This window comes from Musa acuminata, chromosome BXJ1-6 (assembly GCF_036884655.1).
Source record: "Musa acuminata AAA Group cultivar baxijiao chromosome BXJ1-6, Cavendish_Baxijiao_AAA, whole genome shotgun sequence".
NCBI classification, from domain to species: Eukaryota; Viridiplantae; Streptophyta; class Magnoliopsida; order Zingiberales; family Musaceae; genus Musa; species Musa acuminata.
The window spans coordinates 3,556,117-3,581,197 of record NC_088332.1 but is presented as its reverse complement, the minus strand read 5'-3'; the positions used below and the strand labels follow the sequence as shown (position 1 = coordinate 3,581,197).

Here is a 25,081-nt window from a genome sequence, read left to right as displayed (position 1 = left end):
CTCTTCCCACCATCAAACTCATGCAGAAGCATAGAATAAGAGTTGCCAAAGCAACCTCCAACATACATACATAAATGTATATGTAATAATTGGGAGCCTCTCCTTGGAGACATAAAACTATAATTAGGGATAACATTTAGAAGGCCAACAGTGTCTTTTATAGTAATATGAGTAGAACTTCACATATCTTTGTTTGATAGTTTCTTCTTTAAGTTGTTCTTCCTAGGGAATGTTTAGCCAATAAATTATGTTTCAGATCTTTCTTACAGGAGGATATCCAGTTGTGTACTCTTTCTTGGATTATGACCACCTAAAAGATTGAGGCGCAGAATGAGTCATTCTTGCTCAACATTTCTACTTAAACAAAATAATTAAATGGTTACAACTTGCAAGATGTCACTGTTGATTTATAGTTCTAAATTTTTGATGAGTGAGTTGGTGGCTTAAGTGTTAACTTGCAGAATTGAAATTCAAAATTTTAAGCTAAAATAAGTGAATCAGGTACACTACCATCAAATAAAGGTTTTATATATATTAGCGAAGAGAATATTGATTTATATACTATTTGAATCTTACATACATTTTATATGAAAAATAATCAGATCTTAAAATAAGATTCTATAAAATAAAATTAATTTATCAAATTTTATAAAATAATTTTTATTTATTATCTCCAAAGTTAGTAGTTAAATTAGACGTTAGGGGCGACACAATTAGATCTATGCCCGAAATGAAAGCGTGTTGATCCGACTTGTGATGTCAATAAGTCGAATTAGAGTTAAATTATCGAAGTAGTATTTAAGTATCGAGGTGAAGCTCTTAAGGGGTCAAAATAGAGCTCGACCAACTAAGATCTTTGAACTCTGGAAGTTTTGATATTGATCTCTTCGTTCAAGCATAATATAAGAGTTGGGATAAAAGAGGGAGAAAAAATTATACTAAGCAAAGGTTTCTTACCTATGAAAATAATTAGAGAAATATTTTTTAATTATCTGCATGCCAAGTTGAAGGGAAAAATAAAATTTTGCCCTAATCACATTTCTTATCCGAACAAATTCCTCTTTTTTGGGGGTTATTTTCTTTATTTTTTACCATTTTTATTTATTACAATATTTACGTAGTAATTCGAACACTGGTGTTTTGGTCCGACAGCACTTGAATGAGTCGTCATATAATAATACTCTGCTTTTAAGACAAGAAAGGGGAGAACCTGAGTTGGGGGAGAAGGGAGGTCGAGATGAGGCGGCGCAGCGCGGTGCTCCTGCGGCTCGCCGTGCTGCTGCCGCTGCTACTGCTGATGGTGGCGCCGGGGGCGGCCGGGGTGTGGCTGAACCTGCCGGCTTCCGGCACCAAGTGCGTCTCGGAGGAGATACAACCCAACGTGGTGGTGCTCGCCGACTACGCCGTCGTCCATGAGGGCCACGCCGAGGGTGGCCTCCCCACCATCGCCGCCAAGGTCCGCTCCTCTAATACTTCAGATCTATTGTTCTGTTTGGTTCTTGATTGAGAATAAGAGCTTGGGATTCGACTTGAAACTTAGGTTTCTATCGAGGTCGATCTTTTTGATCTGTTAGATTGGAGTTTCTTTCTCATCAATAAGGAATGATATATGAGATGATTGAGGTCTTATTAGAATACCAGAGTGAAGGAGATGGAAATGGCTTTTAGATCGCTCGAAACAGATCCAGAAGATTTGACTTTTGATCTCTTAAAGTTTGGATTTTGAGTTTCTAGGGTTTGGTTGAACTTGTTACAGTCGTGGAAACCGTGAGCATGTAAAGGGTGAAGGAGAATAGCTGGAGTATGCTGAGCCCTTCTTTGCATCAACTTTTGGGTTCAGCTCAGGAAAACTGGAATAAAACATCAAATTATGGCTGCAACCTGTAAATTGTTCGATAGCAAGGTTGGTGCACATGCTGGGTTCATTAAATGTTTCATTGAGGAAAATTTCATAGGCTAACATGTATGCCAAATTAGTAGAATTTAACTTATAATGAATCGTAAAGTATTTCTTGTCTACTTTTTGGCAAATTACATGTTTAATTTGCTTGAAGATATAAGAATGTGTGGTTAGGGTTCGAAGAAGATATATGCATTTGGTGCACCTGGGCATGGATGAAGCCGAGCACAGCCCAATGGACAAGGTTCCCAAAAATGAATATCTTAGGGCTGTTCATATATACAGAGAGTGACCTTTTCACTTTGCATTTAGAAAAAAAGGAGGGTTAGATATATATATGTAGCCTTTATCGTGCATACAGGGTGGGAGAACTAGATGAAGGCAGTCTTAAACACTCACAGCAACTGACTTTTTTGCTTGATTCAAACATTCATGCATCGCCCCTAGTTGATTAACCTATAATACTACTCGATGTTATCATCCATTACAGAAGTACTTTGGTGTTGTCACCTTCCAAGCTTAAGCACAAAAATATAACTCCATAAATGATATGTATAGTTTTAGAAAGTGGTTAGAGTTTAGTTAGGAATCTTTTCATAGATATCTTCCAACTATGGCAAAAGATTTTGTTTCCAACTACTTGAGTTGGCTACATGATCTTTCCCTTAGTTTATCTTTATCAAGGCCTACATGCTTATTATATCTACCTTTGTTTTTTGGATTGTACTCTCTCTCTCTCTCTCCCTCTCTCTCTCTCTCTCTTCCCCCTGAAATCTTGAAGTTTAATCTGCTTACCTTTCCTTATTTGTGGACTACAAGGTTTCTGTGGCATGTCTTAGGTCCATAGATGATGTTCCCTTCTCTCATCCACTAACCTTTTCGAACTAGCGACTAAAATGTTTTTGTGGCATATGTCCCAGCTCCACAGATTGTCTTCGCTTCGCTCATATGCAATTGGAGCTATCTCTAACGCACTGCATCTTATAACACTCCTATAATTCCATTCCTATTATGTGTTGCACACAGAATAATGAGTTTCTTCATTTGTTAAATAGATTGAACCTTAAGAAGTTTGCTAAGATATACTTCATTGAACCTAAGGTTCCTCTTTTTTGCATTATGAATAGCTAGCTTCATTCTATTACTGAGGCTATGCTAATGTGGTTAGACTCATTGGAGTCAATATGCTCACCTGCATGAAGATATTTTCTTTAGCCAGAAAATAATCTCCCTAGAGCACTTAATCTCCTTGTTGGTTGACAGTATATTTGTAGATATTATTGCCTTTTATCATTGTTGGCAAGCTGTAAATTTCAACTGAAGTTGAATATTGAACTTAGAGCAGTGTTATCTTCTGTTAGCAGTATCTTTACATTTGTTACCATTCTTTGTTTGCATTACGTATCCTTTTCTGTAATAATGATCCTTTAAAGATGCAGAAAAGTTACTTAAGAATACCTAAGTACCCAAAGGATAGATGCGATTGTGATTAGTTTAGTCACCATTCAAATATCTAGAGGGTATATATGGATCAGAATAATGGTCTTTTCTTTGGGGGGGCTGAAATATACCAATCTTAGTAGAACTATCCCATTTTCCCCTATGGTTATTTAATAGAAGTTGGTTGCAGCAAGGAATTATTCAACGTGTACCCAAGAAGTATCTTGCGTCATATTTGAGATGTAGCAGATATAGTCACTGCAAGCAGTCGAAGTATCCATACATCATTGCTATTCTCTTTTGATGAATATGCACTTATTCGGTGATCTATCTCACGGCATCCACCATCATGGCATGATAAGCTAACTTCACTGTCTGAGACTCAAAGCTCTGAATTGTAGATGAAATGGTTGTTTGAATGTTTGGAGCTATTAATTTTTTATGTGGAACCATGGGGCCCACATTAATTGTCATGGGGAGGGGATGACATGGGAATATGGGATGTTAAGAATTAGGAGGTAGGCTTCTGTCTTCTATTCAGATTCAAGCAACAAAGAAACACATTGAAAAGGATTCACATTCCAAGAATCCTTTGACTTCTGTCTTCTTCTCAGATTCAAGCAAAACTGAAACAATGGAAAAGGAGTTCATATCCAAGGACCAATATTATTCTCACATGATCCCACTTGCTGCTATTCCTTGTAGATCGGAGCTTATCAACCCTCCTTATTTTGTCCTTGATTAACACAACCAAGAAGTTGGGATCAAGGGAGGCCTCAGAAATTGTATATATTACTCGTAATACTGGTAGTCTGACGTATATTTGGACCGTTGTTCAGTGAGTTGCTCTTGTGCAGGTCACATCACCTTATGGAAATACGCTTCATCACAAAGAACATGTTACAGCAGGTCAGTTTGCGTTCACAACTACTGAGGCTGGCAACTACCTGGCTTGTTTCTGGATAGATAGCGGTGACAAAGGAGTAGACACGAGTGTTAGCCTTGACTGGAAGGTTGGAATTGCAGCAAAGGACTGGGATTCTGTTGCGAAAAAAGAAAAGATTGAGGTGAGCACTTGTAAATATAAATTACCTCGTCCACCTGATTCGATTATGTTCAATTCCAAGTCGAGATGCATTATCTCTGTGACAAAAATTTGCTAAATTTAGGGTGTCGAGCTAGAGCTGACAAAATTAGAAGCAGCTGTGCAGGCAATCCATGATAATTTGCTTTATCTCAAGTCCAGGTACTTAAAAAAGCTGTGGTTCCATGCAAACTATGGATTGCAATCTGCTCAGATAATTTGTGATTTTTTTCCTTTTTCTTTCTTTCAGGGAAGCTGAGATGAGGGAGGTGAGTGAGCGGACCAACTCAAGGGTTGCATGGTATAGTATCATGTCCCTTGGGGTTTGCATTGTAGTCTCCATCTTGCAGTTGTGGCACCTGAAGAGTTACTTCCAGAAAAAGAAACTTATCTAGGTTATGTTTGTGTACTCTTACTCTGCAATTCTTATCAAGATATGGATGGACTTCAAACAATGCTGTCTAATATGGATTACAACTTAGTTTTGCAGCAAGTGACAACATTTCGAGTAGTTCTTCTTTTTCCGACAGTATGAAATGTTAACATGAGGTTGTCTACATGGAAAATGTGGCATCCAACATCTGGATTGAACTTAAGCTTCTTGCAATTTTATTACTCAGATTTGCAGGTTAGAACACAACATCTAATTTTGGATTTTACATGAATATATATAGGGAATCAGATCGACTGATATCGGTGCTCGCTTTTGAGACTGGATCGGATCCATGAATGATTCTGGCCTGATTCCATTTGGTCGGTCAATCCGCCCTTTCCAAAGCTGAGCTGGCAATAATAGATTTGCGGCTTTGACTCGTAGCCGACGACGAATCGGGTCGCGTCTAGTGGCGTATTCACACAGGCGGCGACTTTTGTCCTCGGAAAAGCGTGGAAACCGCAGGATTCTCGCGTGGCTGCCATGTCAACCGTAGTATACCAGTCAAAGTCCATGTCAGCCGTTATTAATTGGTCAATCTCGTACCCATCGATCAAAAATCGCACAATTAGTGATAATTAAACTATAATTTAATGATAATTAATTTATCTAAATCTATAATGTAAACATGTCATCGTGGCATTCAATTGTGCTGCTTTTGTGTTCTTAGAGTAAGTAGTACATGTCCCAAGGAAAGGTATCGAATCCGAAACCCAATCTGGAATTTTGGGGCTTATTTAGATATGTACGAGTCCGAAATCCGTAGATAACGGGTATAGATTTGATATCAAAACCAAGTCCGACCCGAAACCGTGTCATCCTTGCTGTGTCTGACCGAGTCCAACCGTGAAGCCTCCCGAGTTCCGACTCGGTCGTGGCTTTTTCCCGCATCCTAATGACGTCATCCATCCATTTTTCTGACGCTAGCGCCTGCGTCTCCGTCGCGTCCTCCACGTGGTGAAAGCCGCCAAACAAACGCTTTACCCACGTGCACACCTGCCACCGTATCGACCCCGCGTGATCCTCAGCTGGCGCGACCCCACGTTCCACAGATCCTTTATATATCGCCCACATCGCGACTACCCAAGCCTCGTCTTCCTGCAACTCCTCAACAACTACATATTACACTCCCATAGCAGCTGCACCCCGATCTCCATCAACGCACTACGATGGTCGCAAACCTGCGGAGTCGTAATGAACGTAAGCCGTCCTTCCTTTCATCCTATTGCCCCGTCTCCCGCGAGCAGGAGCATTACACGATGGTCGCCGCATTGCTCCGCGTCGTTGGCGGCAACCCACCCGAGCTCCCGCAGGCAGCCGCCTGTGGGATCTGCGGCATCGGCGGATGCCTGGGCTGCGACTCCTTCGTCTTCGCTGCGGATGGAGATGCGGGTCCGCCGGCTCCGGTGGTGTCGGAGGGCAGCGGCGAAGGCAGGAGGAAGGTGATGAGGAGGAAGAGGAGGGGGGAGAAGAAGGAGAACAAGTACCGGGGCGTGCGGCAGCGACCGTGGGGAAAGTGGGCGGCGGAGATCCGGGACCCGAGGCGGGCGGTGCGTAAGTGGCTGGGGACGTTCGACACGGCGGAGGCGGCGGCGCGGGCCTACGATGCGGCCGCCATCGAGTTCCGCGGGCCGCGGGCGAAGCTCAATTTCCCGATCCAGGAGGAGCAACCTCTGGTGACTACCCAACCCGTCTCGCTGTCTTCCACGATTCACCTACAGGAACAGCAGTTTGGAATGCAATGGGAAGAGGACGAAACGGACCAACATTTGGGGCAGGAGTTGATGGATTTGTGGGCCGAGCTACAGGATGATGCGGAGCTCAGCTTTGGTTTTTAGTTATGAGCTGTGCAAATATATTGTTCTGTCGTTCGAAGCAATTTCTTGTCTTTTCGTTACATGTAATAGAATCGTGGGATTGTTTTAGGCAGGGCGGATAAGGGGATGGCGGGTGAGTTTCATTCGCGTTGAGTCTGACTCGGAGTTTGGCCGCGTCAGTGAGCGGCGCCAAGCGTCACTAATATATGGATGGTGATGACGAGGGCTAATTAGATACTATTGTAGTTAGTATCTATACTTTCTATTGACATTATATGAAAGTGAAATATTTAGTTTTATTTATTTTAATGATATTAATTTTATTGATGAAAATATGAAAATAGAAAGTAAAAATATTATTTTAATATTCGATGATAGACGATATCGATGGTGAAGGATGGTAGCATCGCTAGTGTCGAGGTAGTTGTATGGTCACCTCTAACGACGATAAGGTTCGATCTTATCGTGACGCCACTTGCCTTTACGAGGAGCATACCGCAGACCTAATCGCCACCTACCCCCGCACGCGCTTTGTATCTGCGTCGATGCTAATGCAGTTACTAAGCGATAACTATGTTGGCATCAACAAATATGGTGGTGGTCGTCGTGGAATCTATGGTGAAGATGGTAGTTGCCTCGCTGCTGACCCATTGGGTGGATTCCAACCTCGACCCAATATTATGGTTGTTAGAGCTCTTGTTGCTCCCCTCGTTGCCACGTTAGTTTCGGCACCACCACTTACCAAGTTGCCCTTTTATCGCTTTGCATCTACATTGGTGTTAATGTAATTATCGAGCAGTGAAAGAACCTCTTGGTATTTGCATCAATGTCGATGCAGATATAGAGTAGTGCCACTCGACAACAGCGTCAACACAAATGTAAAGCAATATCGCTCTGCATCTGTGTCGGTGTTGCATCTGTGTTGATGTCGACGCAAATGCAGAGCGTTGAGAGAGTTGCTCAACGAGAGGTGATGTCGGAACTAACGCAGCTGTGGGGGAGCAATAAGAGCTCCAACAACCTCATGTACGAGTCGAGGCTGGGATCCACCTAAGGGGTTAGCGATGAGGCGATCACCATCTTCACTGTAGACGTCATAGCGACCACCACCATTTGCATCAACATCAACGCAGTTGCCACTATAACAACTTTGATGCAAATGCAGAGCAATGTGGGGCAAGTGTCAATGAGGTCAACAACGCACTCCTCATGAAGGTATGTGGTATTACGATGAGAGTAGATCTTATCATTATCAAACGTGGTTAGACAACTATATTGGTAGTGATGCTAGCGATGTCGTCTATCACCAAACGTTAAAATTATTTTTTTAATATTTATTTTTATATTTCGATCGATAAAACTAATATCGTTAGGATAAATGAACTTAGATATTTTATTTTTATAATTATAAAGATATCAATATAATTTTTAAGATATAAGACTCATACGTTCTAAATAACAATTAGTTGGTACACATATCTTAGAGATCCACTCGGATGGAGTGGATGGATGATCGACTCCATGAGACCCACCAGCTGGCAACGGAAAATTGCTTCGCTATTTACAAGAGTACCACCTCACTATGAAACCCGCCGGGGCCGAACATATACTGGCAGCAGCAAAGAAGGATGAGAAAACCTCTTCGTTTCTACACAGCTGTATAGGTATGATTCGATCTCTCACGGAATTAATACGCCAGACACATATTACATCTTATATACGCCTATCACATTTACAACCATACAACACATACAACACGTGATATATATATATATATATATTACACACACAGAGTACGTGACTATATTACGTTCCATTCGGTTCGGATACTTTATTTGACGACCTCATTCGCACATCCCTAAAATAGCATTTCTATTGGAGAGGCAATAAACAGATCAAAAGCCTGCAAAATATGTCAACCGTTCATCTTTCCAAATGGACGGTTAATTTTTCGGATGGAGGAAACTTAAAATAAGTCAAAGAGACTAAGCAATATGTTGGTATATAGAGTAACATGGCTCTTTCAGTAAAGCAAGATAATCTCACGAGAGCAAAACAAAACAGAAGGTCTTTACTCGAATCATTGCCGTAGCATATCCATTTTACTCGTCATCTTTATAAGGGTACTCCTCAGGCACTTGTTTCAAAAGTTTCACCCTGAGCTCATATGCATCGTCCCCATGCAGCATATCCCGAACCCAAGTGACTTCAGTCTTCATCGACACCTGAAACAAGCAAAAACTCATTTTTACCATATAGCAAATTGTTTGCAGTTGATAGCTGATGGCGGAATACTACTTAGGAGTCAAAGATACTTTATGCCAAATGCAAAATCAGTTTTATGCGTGCAGCCCTGTGAAAGAATTTCGAGGATCATGTTAATGAGGAAGTTGCATGTGGGTCATGATCATATAATATCTAATTAAAAGAAGTTTAAAACAAGAGAAGTAAATAAGAAGGAACAGGATGATAAAACTCATCTTAGCACATAGCAAAATTACTTGTGGCCAATACTTGATGGTGGAAAACTATTTATGTAGCATGATGTATCTAGTAGAAAGATATTTTGTGGGGATGCAAAATCAGTTTTGTGTACGTCCCTACGAAAGAATATCTAGGATCATGCTAATAAGGAAGTTTCCTGTGGGTCACGATCAAGTAATATCCAATTAAAAGGAGTTGCAACAAGAGAAGTGAATAAGAAACGGACAACCAACCATCTCCAGTGCTCCTCGTAAAACTCCACTCAAGATATTGCAGTAATGAAGACCTTGGCAAGTATCCGGAAGCTCAACAAAGTCTACCAAGGGATTATCCTCCAGAACAAGGCTGAAACTTGTTCCTTCAGCATCCCAACTGGTAACTGATGCAGTGATCCCTAAGAACATTTTGAAACCAACCTGGTTCAGGAAAATTTAAAATCTAAATCAGATAACTCATGAAATGTTGCAGATCATATTAGTAAAGGTGGATATGCTGGAAAAGGAACAAACAACTAAACAAAGAAGTGACTATGCAACGTGGCAAAATATAACCTCTCAAAAAATGTGCTCACAAAGCAAGCTGACCCGATAAAAAAAAAAAGTGGGGCCAACAGGAGCACAGTTAAAGAAGTTTTTGTAAGAAACAAGAAAAAGGATTTGATAACTCTCGAATCAAAGAATGATATTACTTCTATCAGAAATAAAGGTGGAGAAGAATCCATGTAGCCGACTCAAGTACTCGGAAACAATGAATTGTTGACAATAGTTTTGCTTGTGGCAAAAGATGAACTTTACACAAACAAAAATGCACCTTAGGACTGCAAAAATGCAAATACTTACAAATAACTAAGTAAATCTTTTAACATAGTCATTATGTTTTATCTGCATATGTGTGTTGACCACATTGGGACTCAAGCTCAGTCACTCTAGGTTGCTTGTTAGGTAAGCCAAGTTATTATTTATTAACTATTTAGTAAAATAGCACCGAGTACAATGGATGGCATACAGTTTCATCTAAAGTTGATTACTAACAAGTACTCTCATTCTTGATGTAACTAATAGCTCAATGACATTTCTTCATGAAACAAAATAAGTTCATTTCTTTTGGAACCCAGTGCCATATTCATTACATACATATGGAACCCAACAAAAGATAAACTAAAAACAAATTTCAGCAATATATCTGAAGAAACAAACATATGTTTTCACAATGCCCCTAAAAGAGGTATTTATGATAGATTAGAGGTTTTTGAGAGAGATGCTACATATAAGCACTTTAAGTAGCTAATAAATTCTTTTACGAGAGTATGTACGAATCTTTACCCAACATCTGATGGTTTTTCTTTATGTATGATTGCAAATCGTAGTGCTCTCTCAACTTGGTTTTAGATTCAATTACATGTAACAGAAATGATCAATCAGTGATGGGGAAGTATGTGATCAAAATGGTCAAAATCATTTCAAAAATTTTCCTGGTTTGTTTGAGATCTCTCCTCCAATTGGGTGGTATGGATCTTTCACAAATGCTCCTGAAAACCAGTTAGCTGTCGTTGGCGTTGTTCCCTCCAAGTGGAAGTTTGTTACCTTTTTAGATACACTGTCATAAGTCCAAGGGCAACTTTATTTTACCATTTTTAATTATCCCATTTGAGCTTAATTCAAGTCTATTTAACCATGATTTGACAAGATGTGTACTAACAGAGCCAACTGTGTGGACATATTTGCTAATTTTCAATTTTCATGGTTTAGAGGGACATAGTAACCTATAACTCATTTCTTATGTGTTTCTCTACGGTTTCAGTGATTGTGTCAAGTTGGGTGTCGAAAAAGGTGTCACTAAACATTATTTTGTTCCAAATCCAAGAAATTGTTAGGCAAATTATCAAACCTTCAACAAAACAAAATCTAAGAAATTGTTGATTTTCTTCATCTGCAACAATAAGAGAAGTTGTAATAACATCCTATAGACCAATAAGAACTACATTTTCAGCTAAAGGGACAAGAAGTAAATGCAGATTCATGAAAGGCCCTATAAGCATAACTTTCACACAAGAGAAACAAGATACCCATGCTTGGCTATGCATACAGACCAACATCTATTACTCACTCCTGTTTATATATGTTAACATGTACATACGGATTATATACACATTCATGGGCTTATGTGGATGCTTACATGCATGGACAGATTACTACTTTTTAGTATGAAATCATCACAACAGGTCATCTAATCCAAATAATTTTTGGAATAGTTAGACAGATATCGGATATTTCAAAAGGGTACTGACTTGAAGACAGAAAATTGATATAAAAATCCATTGACAGTGCTGGGAAAGATGAAAATACAGAAGGAGAAAGGAAGTAAGTAAATATCCTTTGAGAATGTTAACAGTGTGTGCCTTGGACTGATCTTTTAATAACTTGACAACTTAGGTCATGTAAGCATTTAATGTACATCTAAAATGACTTTGTGCAAGAATGATTTACCCTTGTCAAAAGAATTGGTGATAAATATATTCTGAAAAAGCCAGGGGTGGCAAAACTCTAGAGTGGAATTGTGGAAAGACTGATATATTACTTCAGCAATCAACTGTGGTTGCATCAAGTTGAAGCTCGGGTACATTAGATATTGAATATCTATTGATCATTAACAAAAAAAATCAGAATTTTAAGAGCTGACATAATCTGCATCATTGATTGATCTATGGGTTATAGCTGTCATTTAAATATTGAAGCATGTACAAAAAGTAAGAATAAAACTAAAAGAAGCACCTTTGCAATTACATCAGCTGTCTCCTTGAAGTCAACACATCTAGATACATTGGACTTGGCTAGGAATTCATCAATCAACCGGACTCCAATGTTGTATCCCCTGCACAACATGCAATAATTTGAGACATGAGAAATGCATCAAATACAATATTAACAAATAGGAGGTTAAGATAAATATGACTTGATTCCAATAAAGAAAAATCTAAAGAGGATTTAGTTTAGAACCAGAACTAGCATAAATTCATTTGGGAGTCAGAGAATATCAGGCTGGACAATCACTGACAGATTATAGATCATATCTGTTAAGCAAATCAGTTGGTCTACCTACTAATGGGGCAGTATGACGCAAGAACGGTTGTGTACATGAGCTATCTTCTAAAAAAGAAACAAATTACACGACAAAGTTTGGTCTTAGTACACAGCAAATTTTGGTTCTCTCTACCTCTTCTAATAGGTTAATTCCTTGTACCTCATAGGCTCAAACATAATTTCCCAAATTCTATTCAATTTTTCCCCTCCTCGTCTTTGGTATCTTAATTAGATGCTCTTTTCGGGTCATAACTTGTGTTTGTGTAACATATTAAATTTTAGTTTTGCTACAAATGATCATAGATCATCAAGATCGATGACCTCTAAGCGACTATTGCAGCTTCCAATTAAAATTATTTCATACCACTTATATGCCCTAAAGCTATTGGTTTCAGATAAGGCCACTGCATTAACAGAAGAGGGAGAAGAATAACGATTGAAGAGAGATGACGATGGTGGAGGACAGTAGAGAGACGAACGAAGAAGAGGGAGGAACCGACAGAAAAATTGACCCACCAAACTACACTGCACGTTAATGCAGCGAACAAGAATCAACAACCGACGCACGAGACATCGATTCTTGAGTCGAGCTTTCCACCTACCAACAAATACCTATAACAACCAAAGGTAGATCTTGTGATCGAAGATTAAAGTTCACAAGATCGCCAAGTTCATTCGCAGATTTCCCTCATGAAGACGGAAGGCAAAGCAAACAAGATCAAGACGAGGGTGGAAGGAAGGGGAAGACATTCTCATACATCTGATCGAGCTGCTTGTTGACCTCATCGACCTCCTCCAGATCCGTGAGGAGCTGCCGCACCATCGCCCCGTACGTCAGGGTGAACAGCTCCGCATTCTGCCAAGATCATCGTCGACACCACATCAACGGAACAGGCACAGAAGAATTAGGGCAACAATAATCGCCGGTTAGGGTTTTCAATTTGACCGCAATTTCTTGAGGGTTGAATCGACCTTACCACGCGATCGACGCTGGCAAAGACTGCGTCCCCGGTCTTGGGTGCGAGAGGAGCCATTCTCCTCCTCTTCCTCCTCCTCCTTGCTCTCGCTTGTGGATTTCGACTCACGCAACAATGGGCTTAGCCATCGGAGCAGAGTAATAGTAGTACAAAAGAGGGCTCGAGCGGGTTTGGACTCGAAGTCTCTTGTACTGAAGGATCCTCTCCAAAGGTACTTAGAAATAGTCACTCCGCTCCCGCATCTCAATCGTTCGTTAAGTCACACAAGCAACAGGAGCGGTGATGATTCGTCCGTCGTGGTCCGATCAAGAAATGTTCCCCTTAGTCCAATCCACGTCGGGTCGGGTTTAAGCATTGGGGGAAATCGGATCGAATTCGAACAATTTCGGATCGGATTAGTTACTATTTTTATGTATCGTTCACACATGCCAACCATGTCGATTGACGATCTCTATTTTTTGCTATGTTGTGATAAGTGACATACAAACCACATTCAATCCCCAATAATTCATATTACGTATAGAGTGCAGCATCATCCTTTACATGTTCGATAACCCTATCTGCGTTAGGAAATAATTATGTGTGTATATTTCATCTGATGTTATATTATGCTACTACGTCGATTGATTTATATTGTTGTATGATCAGAGAAGAACATCCATCACCATATTCGCCAATGTTCCGTGTCCTTATTGCTTCGTGAACCTCATACATATCATAAGAAAAAGAGATACATGGCAATAAACTCAAAACGTTGACGAAGTTTGCATTCATCTTCTCATGCCACCAATTGCAGGAGCTCCCATGACAGGAGCAAGCATGACTCCACGCCTCTGCCTCTCCATGTTCCCTCTCCATCCTTCACACACAGCACACAAACACACGAGTTAGTCGATCGACGATGCTGCAGAGAAGACTGCGGTGCGAAGGGGCAGGCAATACTCACCGATACCCATGTCGAAGCCCCTGTTCCTGAGCTCGCGGTACTCCTGGCACAGAGCACAGGGCTCACAGCAGCAATGGATGAGGCAGTCGGGAACAGGACCCTCCTCCAGGTCGTGTTGTCCTCTCATTCTGGAACGGTAGAAGCAGGAGTACAAGCACGCCATGCCGGTGAGGCAGAGCAGCCCGTACACCGCCCCACTCGCTACACAAGCTGTGCACGCAGAGAGCAGAGCAGCATCAACGTTTTCATTCTCTCTCGTTTCTTCTTCGTTTAGAGGCTCAAATTAGAGGGAGTAGTGTAGAAAGAATGAGATCTTACAGCAAGTGCCTTCATCAACAATATCAGCTATCTGTCCGAAAGTGATGCAAGGGCATAAGCATGTGACCAGACCTGGAGAAGACACAGAAGAAAGAGACCGCAGTGAGGAACTCGAAAGATGGAACCCGAAGCAAACAGATACAAGATGGATATGTATTCTTACAGTTTCCTGGATCATCCATGCAGTGGCAGAGACCGGTCGACCATGGAGTGATGCTGCCGCGGGCTCGCCCGGGCATGGCTGCAGGGGTGTAAGGGGAGCTGTGGCTTTCCGGTGGCACCGGCACGGGGATCGTCATGCCATATTTGTCATGGAGATGAGGGGAGTGCGAGGGATACATCTCGTAGCTCGATCTTGGAGAGGCTGAGAGAGCTGGGAACAGCTTCTAAGTACTCTTGCACCCAGAAGCAAGCACATGGGCGCTCTGACGGAAGCGCTCAAACCCCATTACCTTATTGGTTTCCGGTACCCATCACCTATTCTGTGCACTTCTTTCCAAGCTTTCATTGACGGTAAACATTTATTCTGGAATCAGAATACAAACAGCTCATCACTGGCCAACCTCTACATGAAACTTCCTGTGGAAGTTCGACCCAGTTTGAAATGGCTTTCCTGTTCTTCTTTTTTCGATCTCGGAGATCTAAATCCCTTTGAATAAGGAGGTACAGCTTGGTGTGGAAGAAGGTGCGCTTTGGAAACAGCTCTGACTGAGCTCTTCATATTATACAAAGGAACAACAACTAAGCAGTAGTTGGTGTTGCTTCATGGAAGTTTTGGTGTTGCTTCTATATTTCTTTAGAAACAAGACTCGAATAGATTACTGCAACTAAGGAAGGCGTCATCTGCTCGTAAAAGTAAAGAGAGAGTTGGTGTTTAAGCTAAAACGTGGCTGTCGATGTGACGATGACACTGCAATTACTCTTTAGGAAATTGATTCATGAAGCAACCCCAAGTGGGAACAAAAGAAATGATAACATATCCAGCATATGTGAAATAAAATATGATGAAGCCGTAGAAACATTGTGATAATTATATAGATCGAATTATTGTTATTTCACATTATTTCCTTTGGATTGTTTAGATCGATAAAAACAAAAATCATCCAAGAAAGAGAGTGCTTCCATCTACAGAGAAGGGCCCCACATGTGGGGCTGGCAGTGCCTCCAACTACGAGGCAGGTAGGTTAAGCGGAGTAATGAGAGACAGTCGTAAAGGTTCTTTTGCCATGTGACTGCAGGCAGTGAAAGGGCCCACATGGCCTAACACGTGAGGTCATCTCGGCTCCAATTACGAGGCAAGTAATAGTTTGGGTACGGCTTTAGAACGCGCATTTGAATGATCCACTTTCGGCGCCCGACTCGTGTCTCATGGAACGCAAAAGCTTTCACTACTTAGTTAAGACATGTTCGTAACTTGTGCCGCGTCGCATACGTCAACGAACACGGACCCTCTCCTGAACGGCCACACACCTTTTCATACCCATCAAATACACGCTCTCCCGACACCGCCTAGTTTCACCGCGATTGGGCTTGGGATTGAGATCACGGGGCCCAGGTAGCTGCGGGTCCCGCCGATCGTCGAACCCTGGGGTGAGTATACGGCTCACATGGGCGATGATTTCCTGTACATCTTCTACAGAGAACACCTCTCCTATGGAGAGACGAGGAAGAAAACACTCCCTGTTCCACTTGCTCTTGTTCTTCCCCGTATAAATAGTGAACCCTGTGTTCGACCGTACATATGACCACGCAGATACCTTCGCTTTTATTTATTACATTATCCCACCTCGTCAGGAAGAATAAGATCTAATTCCGAAACACTTTCTTGGTTGCTTATTCCAAAAAACACTTTCTTTTTGTTTATTTTATTTTATTACCTGCCTATTTAATTCCGAAACACTTTCTTTTTTGCTTATTCTAAAAAAAAAACACTTTCTTTTTGTTTATTTTATCTTATACCCGCCTAATTAATTCGGCTCTGGCTATCGTCGCAGCTTTTCTTATTTGGGGTTCCATTCACCGTTCTCGCTTTTTCTCTTCGCACCACTGGAAGCAAGGCGCGATCCCGTCACTGGACGGCGAGATTCTTCGGCGGGGACGGATTAGTACCCACTTCGGTCCCGCCCCCATTGCAGCTTCACCGATCGCCAATCTCCATCTCCCTCTCTTTGCGTGAACACTAAGCAAGAACCGAATCGCCTGACCCCCGAAGCCTGTCGAAGAGGGGGGAGCGACGATGTCATGAGGGCGGCGACGGCGGAAGCGGAGGAGGCGAAGGTGGAGGGATGGCCAGGGCCGCGGTGGAGTGGGGGAGGGGCGGCAGCAAACGCTTTTGCTCCTTCAAGCGGATTACCGTCATGGTTTGCTGCGTCAACATCGTCGCGGCGCTCCTCGTGCTTCGATCGTTCTACAGCTCTTTCTTCTTTGCTTCTTCCTCTAGGGTCATCAGTGATCCGTTCTCTGGTGCATAGATGGACCCTTTCTCGTTTAGATTCTAAATTCTGACCTATTTTTGGGGGTTCCTTTCGTTTTATTGCGGATTTTTGTTTTCTGGAATTTCTAGTGGATCAGACCAAGAGAATAGAAGAGTCGATTCAGATTCGAAGAGAAGCGGAGCCTGTGGAGCTCGTTAAAGCGGTAAGCTCGTAAGTTCAAGTTGTCTTCTATATGTTTTGGATTACGGCTTTGATGGATGAAACGTCTCTGTTCTTTCTGGATAAGAATAGGTGAGAAAACTGACGAAGGAGTTCTCCAGAGAAGCGAAGAGGGGATTGAAGTTGCCACGATCGCTGAAGCAAAAGCTGGTCTATGAGATTCTGCATAGCTTGCAAAGTGTTAATAATACCAACGTGACAGAACAACGAGGTGGTCGTCCTTTTGTTTGTTAAATGTTGTTGATCAACTCTTGATTGATGATTGTTGATTAATTCACTTGTTCACTGGAACAGAGAGCTTGCTTGATCGTTCTGTCAGCTATGAAAAGAAAAAAATGAAAAGTAAATAAAGAGCTTAAAAAAACTGATTGTTTTTGCATCTGAAATTATCCTAAGTTTCTGACAGAATTTTGTTTCAGTCCTCAGTTTGATTAGGGTTTGACATCACATGGTAAGGTGCCACATCACAGTTCTTAATCTAGTAACATCATTGGACCTTACCGAAGGGACAGTTGTTCCCTTTTCCATTCTATTTATGCAGAGGATGCTGGAATGAAGGTTTTGTTTTGTGAAGGCATTGATGACTTAATCAAAAGTACCTTATCTAATTGGCTGCTTTATTTGCTTGCAAATGCAACACTTGTCTTGTTGAATATATGCATTCCGATATACCTCTAGGAATCTATTTCTTTTTCTAAATGTTTTCTTACAAGATTTCTATTTTGTTTAGAATAGCTAATTGTTTCCATTGTATATTGTGGTAATGGTGATTCCAGGATTTGGTTCCATTATTCTCTATTTGTTCACTTGTGGATACTCAGGACATGCACACTGTATTTGAAAGTTTAGACTTTAAACTACAACTATAATAACAAGTTGTAGATTGCAACTAATTGGGATTTGATTATATGAATCATTTTATCCCTTTGAGCTTGCTGATGGATACATTGCTGCTCAAAATGAGGGGCCATAAAATTTGTTTCTAATTGTTATAGTATAATCTTCTTGTGTCTTCATTTACCTTTCCTAGCACCACTAACTATTGTTAACTCATGTAGATGCCTGAACTGATTTTCCCTTTCACCACCAGTAATTGCACGTCATGTGTTTTTGTTATAAGTTTTCCTTGTGACTCTATACCTCGATGTTAACATCCTTATCTTGGTAACATATTGCTTTTTTGAGTATGTTGTTTCTTTACTGTCTAGCATTGTCACATAATATATAGCTGGACATATATCCGTGTTTTATGATTTTTCTTTTGATCTTAAAGGTTACAAAATTTACACAATGCCCGGATGGCCCTTTCGATGTGCATTAGGTGTTTAAGATACATCTCCTTTATTTTCCCCTTTCCTTGAATAATAAACCCAAGATCCCTAACCCGTTTGTAAATGAATACAAGATGTGTTATTTGAATGTAAATTACATGTTTGCCCTTAGAAGACTACCAGAATTAAATGTGATATTGCTCGTGTAGAAACACACAGTGATATGGGTCTAAAAATTTGAATTTTGTGAGAGATTTTCTTGTCTGTGTAGCATAGTAATGCAGATCTAGTCATATTTGATTAGAATCAAATATGCACTTGTTTTCCTTCATTGTGCTCTCACTGGCATCTCCTCATTCAACTAATCATTGGGGAATTGTGGCTGTGCTACACTTAATCTGATTGTTTGCTTCTTCTAAATATTCTTAATTTCTTCCTACATGAGACATGAACTTTTCTTGTACATGAGACATAAAGGAAACATATTCGACCATATTACCTGAGAATGGAAGAATGTCAAAGATTATCCTAAATGTTAGTTTCTTGTACTGCCTAGGTTAGACTAGCTTGTTGAAGAACTATGCATGACCACTAGTGATATATCCGAATATACAATTTAGCTCAGAGACTTTTAAATAATGCTAGTCTATGTTTCACACATGATTTTAGTTTAACACAGACACTATAAGCAGATGCAGCAGAATTATGGCGTGTTGAGAAACTTGAAGAGGTTAAACGGGCAACACGTACAAAATCAAATTCAAGTATCCCTTATCAAGAAGCAAGTATGTTGTCTCTTTTGGATGCCAATGCACTTCATATAATTGTTTCTAAATTATATAATTGCTGTTTGTAGAGATGTTGAAACGAGCATTGGAGTCTAAATGGCCAATATTAATGGAAGAGATTGGACTCTGGACGCCAGCTGATGTTGTCAACAGTGAACACAATGATAAACCTGAAAATGAGCAGGATCCTGGTAATATTGATTGCTTTCTAAAATCATTTGTAATTTGTTTCCCTTTGCAGTTATCTTCAGCTTTGTTGGCCATCTGCTTGTGCTATTCTGTAGTAAATTCTGCAAAATTTGATGAGCTGATAGTAGTCATACACTGCTTTCAAGTTTTGCTGTATAGACTATTGTTTCATATTGCATTTAAGTGCATCTAATTTGAGATGCTCCTTCCTGCAGAAGAGATTATCCCTGGTCGACCACTGCCTCCGGAATGCCATGCTGAGCCTCATACTGATTACGATGGGACTGCTGTTAGATGGGGTCTTACCCACCATAAAGAAAGTGCTGCTGATTGTTGTCAGGCTTGCTTAGACCAGGCCAATCGTGCAAAGCCAGGGCAAATGAAGTGCAACATATGGGTTTACTGTCCATCAGAGTATGGGTGCTATTCACCTGATATATACGAACACAAACATCAAGAGTGCTGGCTAAAGCAGGTAAAGCATGATTAGTTTCTACTGTATTAGCCACTGTAATTTGTTGAAGAACTTCATATTTTTCCTCCTCCACTAAAATGTAAACTTGTCTCACTTCTTGCTGTTTTGAGTTAGTTCGACAGTTGAATCCGAAGAGGAATCATTTCTTAAGGATATAAGATAAAATAAATACCAAAGTTATGCCATGGTATACACCAGATAGGAATGTAGTTCAACATTACAAAGCTTTTTAAGGTTTGGGAAATAAAAAAAATGGGAATTTTGTCTATATCTGAGATGTAAGATGTCATTGGCTATTTACTATTGCATGCTTATTGGATTTTTTTTACGCAACTTTTGTTAAACAACCCATGCCTATTGTTCATTGATGATTAGTGTTTTTCCATGCTTTAGACCCCCTAATGTCATGGAGAGTTTATGCACCTGTATAACCTGTAAATTCATATTAGAATGTTATATATGCAGTACGTTACTGATGGTCATTTACTTATTACGCTTACACTGGACGTCACATGAAACATGATTGAGCAATGTCAAGTAGTATTCATTGAATGTCCTTGCTACTCTAGTTACTTCCATAAAATAACTATGTTTAACCATGTATTCAAATGCTTAGTCCAAGTATATTGTAATAAGCCAATTGCTTACTCTCTGCCATTTTAATCATTCTTATCCTCTTGATGTGAGAGTATTGTCATAATCCCCTCCAGTCAAAGATTAATATCTTTGTCAAGATTTGATATCTAAGAATCTACATTGGTTTTCTACTTCTAACCAACCAATAAATTTCCATGACATGTGACTAACTAGTTTCTATCACAATCTCCTTCAGATCTGCACTCCTTGCACCATCCAGAGTTCTCTGTCACTTTTTTAGGTCCCAAATGTAGGCAATACATGAGGGGTTCTTAATGTTTTAATACCATATTTGTCAAGTTCTTGTGGGATGGGTAATGACTTGTACACTATACACATTATCACTGATATCCCTCACAAGACTAGTCAATGGTATCACAAAAATTTTCTTTCAACTTTTTTTCTCTCAGTAGAATATACATACTATTACTAATTTGCATATTATCTTTGTGGAGATAAGTCTTCTATCATATGGTTTTGTAAAAACCTCAAGACCATAATCTTCTTTACTTCTTTTTTTCTTTAGTATACAGTAAATGTGCAACTGAGTAAATTAATACTCGAGCCACTTTTTATTCTAGTTTTCATCTTTTAACCAGACTTCTCATACGTTTTACATCAAATCTTTCGTTTTGCTTTGGAAGACCTGTCTTTTCACTAATATTGGACTCTTCACAACAACTTAAGCTGAACCAACCATACTGTCAAGGATGATTTTTTTTTTTTCCAAAAGAAAAAGGATAGAGAATGGATACACTCTGTGCTCTGAATATCAGCATGCAAGAAATAAGAGAAGGATTGAGGTCAATCTCTTTTCCAAACACAAAACAAACGATTGGTTCTAGCCTGGTAAAAATTAGGTGTCATAGTTTGTAGTACAGGTCACCGCAGGTAAGAATAACCTACAATTTGATTGAAGATTTGAGATTCTTCTTATTTAGTTGACCTATTTTTTATTAATGTACATGGTGCATTTTCCAAACCGAAGCAGTCTTATATAATTCTATTTGAAACCAAATGTAGGAAAAAACTGAACTCAATGTCAACCATATTTCACTGGTTTGTTTCTGTTTTAAATATTGTTAACTATTATGTTATAGTTGAGAACTTCAACTTTGTTTCATATTTTCAAATATTGGACAGTTAGAAAACATGTGCAAAAGCTAGCATCATGGAGATTAGGATGTTGAAATTGATATCATTGAACAATGTTTAAATTTGTCAAGTACTTTAATATGGTCGAACAATATCAATAAAAAATGGAAGGGTTGAGTCAAGTCAGGAGTGAGGTTCATCTATTCTATCATATGTGCATAAGATTCATAAGAATAAAGGGTATCGTGATATATTTATGAGAATAAAATATATTTTTCTATGAGCTCTATATATATAGGCTCCTGCAGTACACGTTCTAGGGAGAGACTGGTGTCTGTATTCTCTTAGTGTGAATCCAGTGGCTGTTATTCCATAACTCGAACTCTGATCCAAGACTCCCACTTTTCACTTTCTTTAAATTGTCATTTTAATTTGGTTTAGGATAATATATTTGAACTAAGAACCAAACTGAACTTGAAGTTGTTTGGGTCCTAATTTTCTGAACTTAATCAAACCAATCGATCTGGATAAGACCAAATCAAATATCTGAGTTTGTCTGGCTTTTTCATTTAACATGCCTATTTATGATGCATGTTTTGCGAAAGATCCTTCAGCTGACATTTGTACCTTCCTTTTACTTTTCCCCTAATGAGCAAGCTACTTATTTTGTCAAATGCAGGCTGAAGAACCTCGGGTGAACTTTAAAGGCAAGTATTCAGAGTCATACAGGACCGTTCATTCCAATGCCCCTGTCGTTGTGCCATGGATTTCAGGTGTTGTGGGTGCATAAACATTACGTTCTCCTAAATGCTGCAGCAGAACTTCCAGAAAAGGGTTCAGAGCCACATCACATGATAAACAGACTGCCTGCCTCCATCCATTTACAATGGCATTAAAATTATCTGGCTGTTGTTTCATCCTGTTGCCGGCGATTTTTCAATATGACAGTAAGGTTTTCTTTCATGCATTCTTTATGCCCTTGTAAATTGTCAGAGGCATCAAATTCCTTTCCAAGTTTAGGTTGCAAAACATTTGGATTCACTGTTGCCGTCATACATCGGTTGATTAACATTAGAAATTGGCATGTGACGATGACAAGTTTAAATGCTTAGACGTATCCTTTGCTCATTATTTGTATATTGACAACTTGGCATGGGTTAAACTTGATTTATGTTGCATCTTCCTGCTTGATAGGCTCCATAAATATAGTTATGTTGCCCTTGTCAATGTGCTGATTCACTCCTTATTGAGGAGCTGTAGGTCTTCTGATATGTGAATCTTATTTAGAATTCTAGACCCGGGCTTGGTCTAGCTGTATTCCCCACCTAAACCGGCTCATGTTCCTTCCTTCCTTCCTTCAAGGTATGTCATATTTGAGTTATATCAATGTTAATTTCTCTTGTAAGATGTGTTATCCAACGATATTATGTGCTTTCATGAGGATTTAATTCCATTGTAGTAATGGATTATTATCGTTGTTAGTTAGAATCTGTTAATAAAATCATGTACTGTGTGCTCTCTCGCTCTCACTCTCACTCTCAGTTTGACAAGGGCCGAAGGCATGAAACGACGCCACGCCCTCGTTTTCCGATGGGTACGGGCAACGGCTTCTCCCCTTTCCTCTACCTGAGCAAGGGTGGCCTGCGTCAAACGCCTGCCTCTTCGGCGTCACCTCCAAGGACGTCGTCATCGACCTCGCCACCTGCCTCGTCGTCCCGAGCTTTGCTGGGACGTACATGAAAAAGGAGGAGGAGAAGCAGAAGCTGCCCATCCTCATTCATCTACATGCATGGCGGCGGCTTCGTCATCGGCTCGCCCTTCTCCTCGACCCACCACGACTTTGTCCACTCCCTCGTGGCCCGCGCCGGCGTGCTTGCCGTGACGTTGGACTACCGCCTCGCGCCCGAGCACCCGCTCCCCGCAGACGACGACGACTCCATGGCGGCCCTCAGATGGGTGGCCGCGCACGCCGGCCGGCGCGGACGGCATAGTCAGCGGCGCGAGCGTCGAGGGGCTGGTGTTCATCCACCCGTACTTCTGGGGCAAGGACGCAGTGGGCGGGGACGCGACGGAGCCATGGCTTAGGGAGAAGCTTGAGAGCTCGTGGGGGTTCACAAGCTGGTGGCCGATGGGGTTCGCGGAGGAGCCGCGAGTGATCCTCCATCAAAATCTTGGTATCATTCTTTTATCAAAATTCAATTTTATAACCTCAGTTTTACTATTTATAATTTTTTGTTTATTTTTTTTTAAATATTCTTAAGATACCTCACAATGTAAATATTTTTAACTTTATTTAATTTCAACATATTCTTCCAATTCATTCCATACAATTTTTTTTTTCTTCTCTGAATCGTAAATAACGATGGAAAAAAAAAGGTAAATAACCAAATGAGACTATCAAACAAGGTCTGTCGTACCGAAGCGTATCGTCCGTATTGGGCGGTACGTATCGATCCGATAGGTTATCGGTATGTGGATACTGTTACAATTGAAAAAGTATAAAATTATTCGGTATACTAGGGTGTATCGTTCGGTACGCCTTGATGTACCGTTCGGTACATCGGTATTGTACCGTACCAAGCTTGGATCGAAAGTCGATGTGGTACGGTACAACGAACCTTCTATCAAAAATAAAAAAGAATGAGATGAGAAATAATTTTTTATATTTATTATATCGACATCATCTTCTAAATTAATTTACATAAGATATAATATCTTGAGCCAATTAAAGAGTTATGAGAAATAAAGATATTATTGATAATTAAGGGGTTATATTTAGTAAAATTATTATTATTATTTTATGATTGTGTTAAGTAAAGGATTGTATAAGAAAAAAAAACAATATTTTATTTTCACTTGATTTCTCCACACATCTTCTAATTACGATGTCTTTCAATAGAACTTCTTTGGTGGGTAGACTCCTTGGCCCTCGCCAACCTTACTTGACAAAGCATTCTTTGATAATGTTGTTGATATCATTTTCTTGGTATAATATTCTTCAATAATGTTTTTGATATCATTTTCAATCCAATATCAGCCACCAATTCTCCCTCCTCCATTGGACCATTCCCTCGCATGCAACTTGTATTCTAAAACGACAAGCATCCTTCATTTTTTTTAGTGTTCTTTGACCATTCTTGTCCCACCAAGCCTCATCATTTTCCACTATATATATATATATATATATATATATATATATATATATAATATGGGTGAGATTTTTATCCATGAATAAATAAAAAGACAGAGATTCAAACAAAAGAAAAAAATGTGTGTTTTGGATGCTTGGGAAAATATGGGTGGGAAGACCTTAAAAAATGGACAAAAGACACAAAATGTCAATGTCAATTAATGGTGTCTAAATCATACCTGTGTGCGTAATAAAAGGCGGCTGTATTCTAAATCTACTATTAGATTCTTGCTTTGGTCTTCCCTCTTTGGTCGGTCAAAGGATCACACTCTCCCTCCTTTTCCTCTCACCTTCTCCACAACCA

At 40.1% G+C, this 25,081-nt stretch overlaps 5 protein-coding genes across 8 annotated transcripts; 3 read left to right on the top strand and 2 right to left on the bottom strand.

The window, feature by feature from the left end:
- The first annotated feature begins 1,191 nt into the window (after positions 1–1,191).
- LOC135675681 (transmembrane emp24 domain-containing protein p24delta4-like) lies at positions 1,192–4,935 on the top strand. The gene is made up of 4 exons (XM_065186070.1): positions 1,192–1,456; positions 4,198–4,407; positions 4,510–4,586; positions 4,675–4,935. The coding sequence occupies exons 1-4, from the start codon at positions 1,238–1,240 to the stop codon at positions 4,817–4,819; spliced, it is 651 nt and encodes a 216-aa protein (XP_065042142.1). The 5' UTR covers positions 1,192–1,237; the 3' UTR covers positions 4,820–4,935.
- A 994-nt stretch (positions 4,936–5,929) lies between these two features.
- Positions 5,930–6,977, top strand: LOC135675680 (ethylene-responsive transcription factor ERF109-like). Its single transcript, XM_065186069.1, has one exon. It carries the CDS (start codon positions 6,027–6,029, stop codon positions 6,693–6,695), a length of 669 nt encoding a protein of 222 aa, XP_065042141.1. The 5' UTR covers positions 5,930–6,026; the 3' UTR covers positions 6,696–6,977.
- A 1,608-nt stretch (positions 6,978–8,585) lies between these two features.
- Positions 8,586–13,375, bottom strand: LOC103986726 (uncharacterized). 2 transcript variants are annotated; one of them, XM_009404819.3, is made up of 5 exons: positions 13,216–13,375; positions 12,997–13,094; positions 11,930–12,029; positions 9,392–9,574; positions 8,586–8,899 (listed from the first exon to the last, which is right to left on the bottom strand). In XM_009404819.3, the coding sequence occupies exons 1-5, from the start codon at positions 13,270–13,272 to the stop codon at positions 8,777–8,779; spliced, it is 561 nt and encodes a 186-aa protein (XP_009403094.1). In that variant the 5' UTR covers positions 13,273–13,375; the 3' UTR covers positions 8,586–8,776. The 2 variants fall into 2 exon arrangements, with proteins under 2 accessions (XP_009403094.1, XP_009403095.1); XM_009404820.3 differs by having other exon boundaries at positions 13,211–13,342.
- Positions 13,376–13,847: 472 nt separating this feature from the next.
- LOC135677629 (cell number regulator 1-like) lies at positions 13,848–15,170 on the bottom strand. The gene is made up of 4 exons (XM_065189993.1): positions 14,643–15,170; positions 14,480–14,551; positions 14,162–14,371; positions 13,848–14,074 (listed from the first exon to the last, which is right to left on the bottom strand). The coding sequence occupies exons 1-4, from the start codon at positions 14,818–14,820 to the stop codon at positions 13,986–13,988; spliced, it is 549 nt and encodes a 182-aa protein (XP_065046065.1). The 5' UTR covers positions 14,821–15,170; the 3' UTR covers positions 13,848–13,985.
- A 1,291-nt stretch (positions 15,171–16,461) lies between these two features.
- On the top strand, positions 16,462–23,898 carry LOC108953012 (uncharacterized). Of its 3 annotated transcripts, XR_010513960.1 has the most exons (9): positions 16,462–16,942; positions 17,043–17,116; positions 17,206–17,344; positions 19,097–19,189; positions 19,261–19,383; positions 19,597–19,856; positions 22,267–22,534; positions 22,848–22,949; positions 23,130–23,896. XR_010513960.1 is itself a non-coding variant. In XM_065186066.1 (7 exons), the coding sequence occupies exons 1-7, from the start codon at positions 16,765–16,767 to the stop codon at positions 22,375–22,377; spliced, it is 978 nt and encodes a 325-aa protein (XP_065042138.1). In that variant the 5' UTR covers positions 16,462–16,764; the 3' UTR covers positions 22,378–22,765. The 3 variants fall into 3 exon arrangements, 1 of the variants encoding a protein (XP_065042138.1); XR_010513959.1 differs by having other exon boundaries at positions 22,848–23,898; XM_065186066.1 differs by lacking the exons at positions 22,848–22,949; positions 23,130–23,896 and having other exon boundaries at positions 22,267–22,765.
- Positions 23,899–25,081: the final 1,183 nt, after the last annotated feature.

Excerpts from the sequence above, each read along its gene's own strand:
- LOC135677629 (XM_065189993.1), bottom strand. The coding sequence starts at position 14,820 with ATGTATCCCTCGCACTCCCCTCATCTCCATGACAAATATGGCATGACG. Across the intron at positions 14,552-14,642 it reads CATGGATGATCCAGGAAACT|GTCTGGTCACATGCTTATGC; the intron begins GTAAGAATACAT and ends TGTCTTCTCCAG. Across the intron at positions 14,075-14,161 it reads GGGCTTCGACATGGGTATCG|GATGGAGAGGGAACATGGAG; the intron begins GTGAGTATTGCC and ends CTGTGTGTGAAG.
- LOC135675680 (XM_065186069.1), top strand. The coding sequence starts at position 6,027 with ATGGTCGCAAACCTGCGGAGTCGTAATGAACGTAAGCCGTCCTTCCTT.
- LOC135675681 (XM_065186070.1), top strand. The coding sequence starts at position 1,238 with ATGAGGCGGCGCAGCGCGGTGCTCCTGCGGCTCGCCGTGCTGCTGCCG. Across the intron at positions 4,408-4,509 it reads CGAAAAAAGAAAAGATTGAG|GGTGTCGAGCTAGAGCTGAC; the intron begins GTGAGCACTTGT and ends TGCTAAATTTAG. Across the intron at positions 4,587-4,674 it reads TTGCTTTATCTCAAGTCCAG|GGAAGCTGAGATGAGGGAGG; the intron begins GTACTTAAAAAA and ends TCTTTCTTTCAG.
- LOC108953012 (XM_065186066.1), top strand. The coding sequence starts at position 16,765 with ATGGCCAGGGCCGCGGTGGAGTGGGGGAGGGGCGGCAGCAAACGCTTT. Across the intron at positions 17,117-17,205 it reads CTGTGGAGCTCGTTAAAGCG|GTGAGAAAACTGACGAAGGA; the intron begins GTAAGCTCGTAA and ends GGATAAGAATAG. Across the intron at positions 19,857-22,266 it reads AAGAGTGCTGGCTAAAGCAG|GCTGAAGAACCTCGGGTGAA; the intron begins GTAAAGCATGAT and ends TGTCAAATGCAG.
- LOC103986726 (XM_009404819.3), bottom strand. The coding sequence starts at position 13,272 with ATGGCTCCTCTCGCACCCAAGACCGGGGACGCAGTCTTTGCCAGCGTC. Across the intron at positions 13,095-13,215 it reads TTGCCAGCGTCGATCGCGTG|AATGCGGAGCTGTTCACCCT; the intron begins GTAAGGTCGATT and ends TGATCTTGGCAG. Across the intron at positions 8,900-9,391 it reads TACGAGGAGCACTGGAGATG|GTGTCGATGAAGACTGAAGT; the intron begins GTTGGTTGTCCG and ends TGCTTGTTTCAG.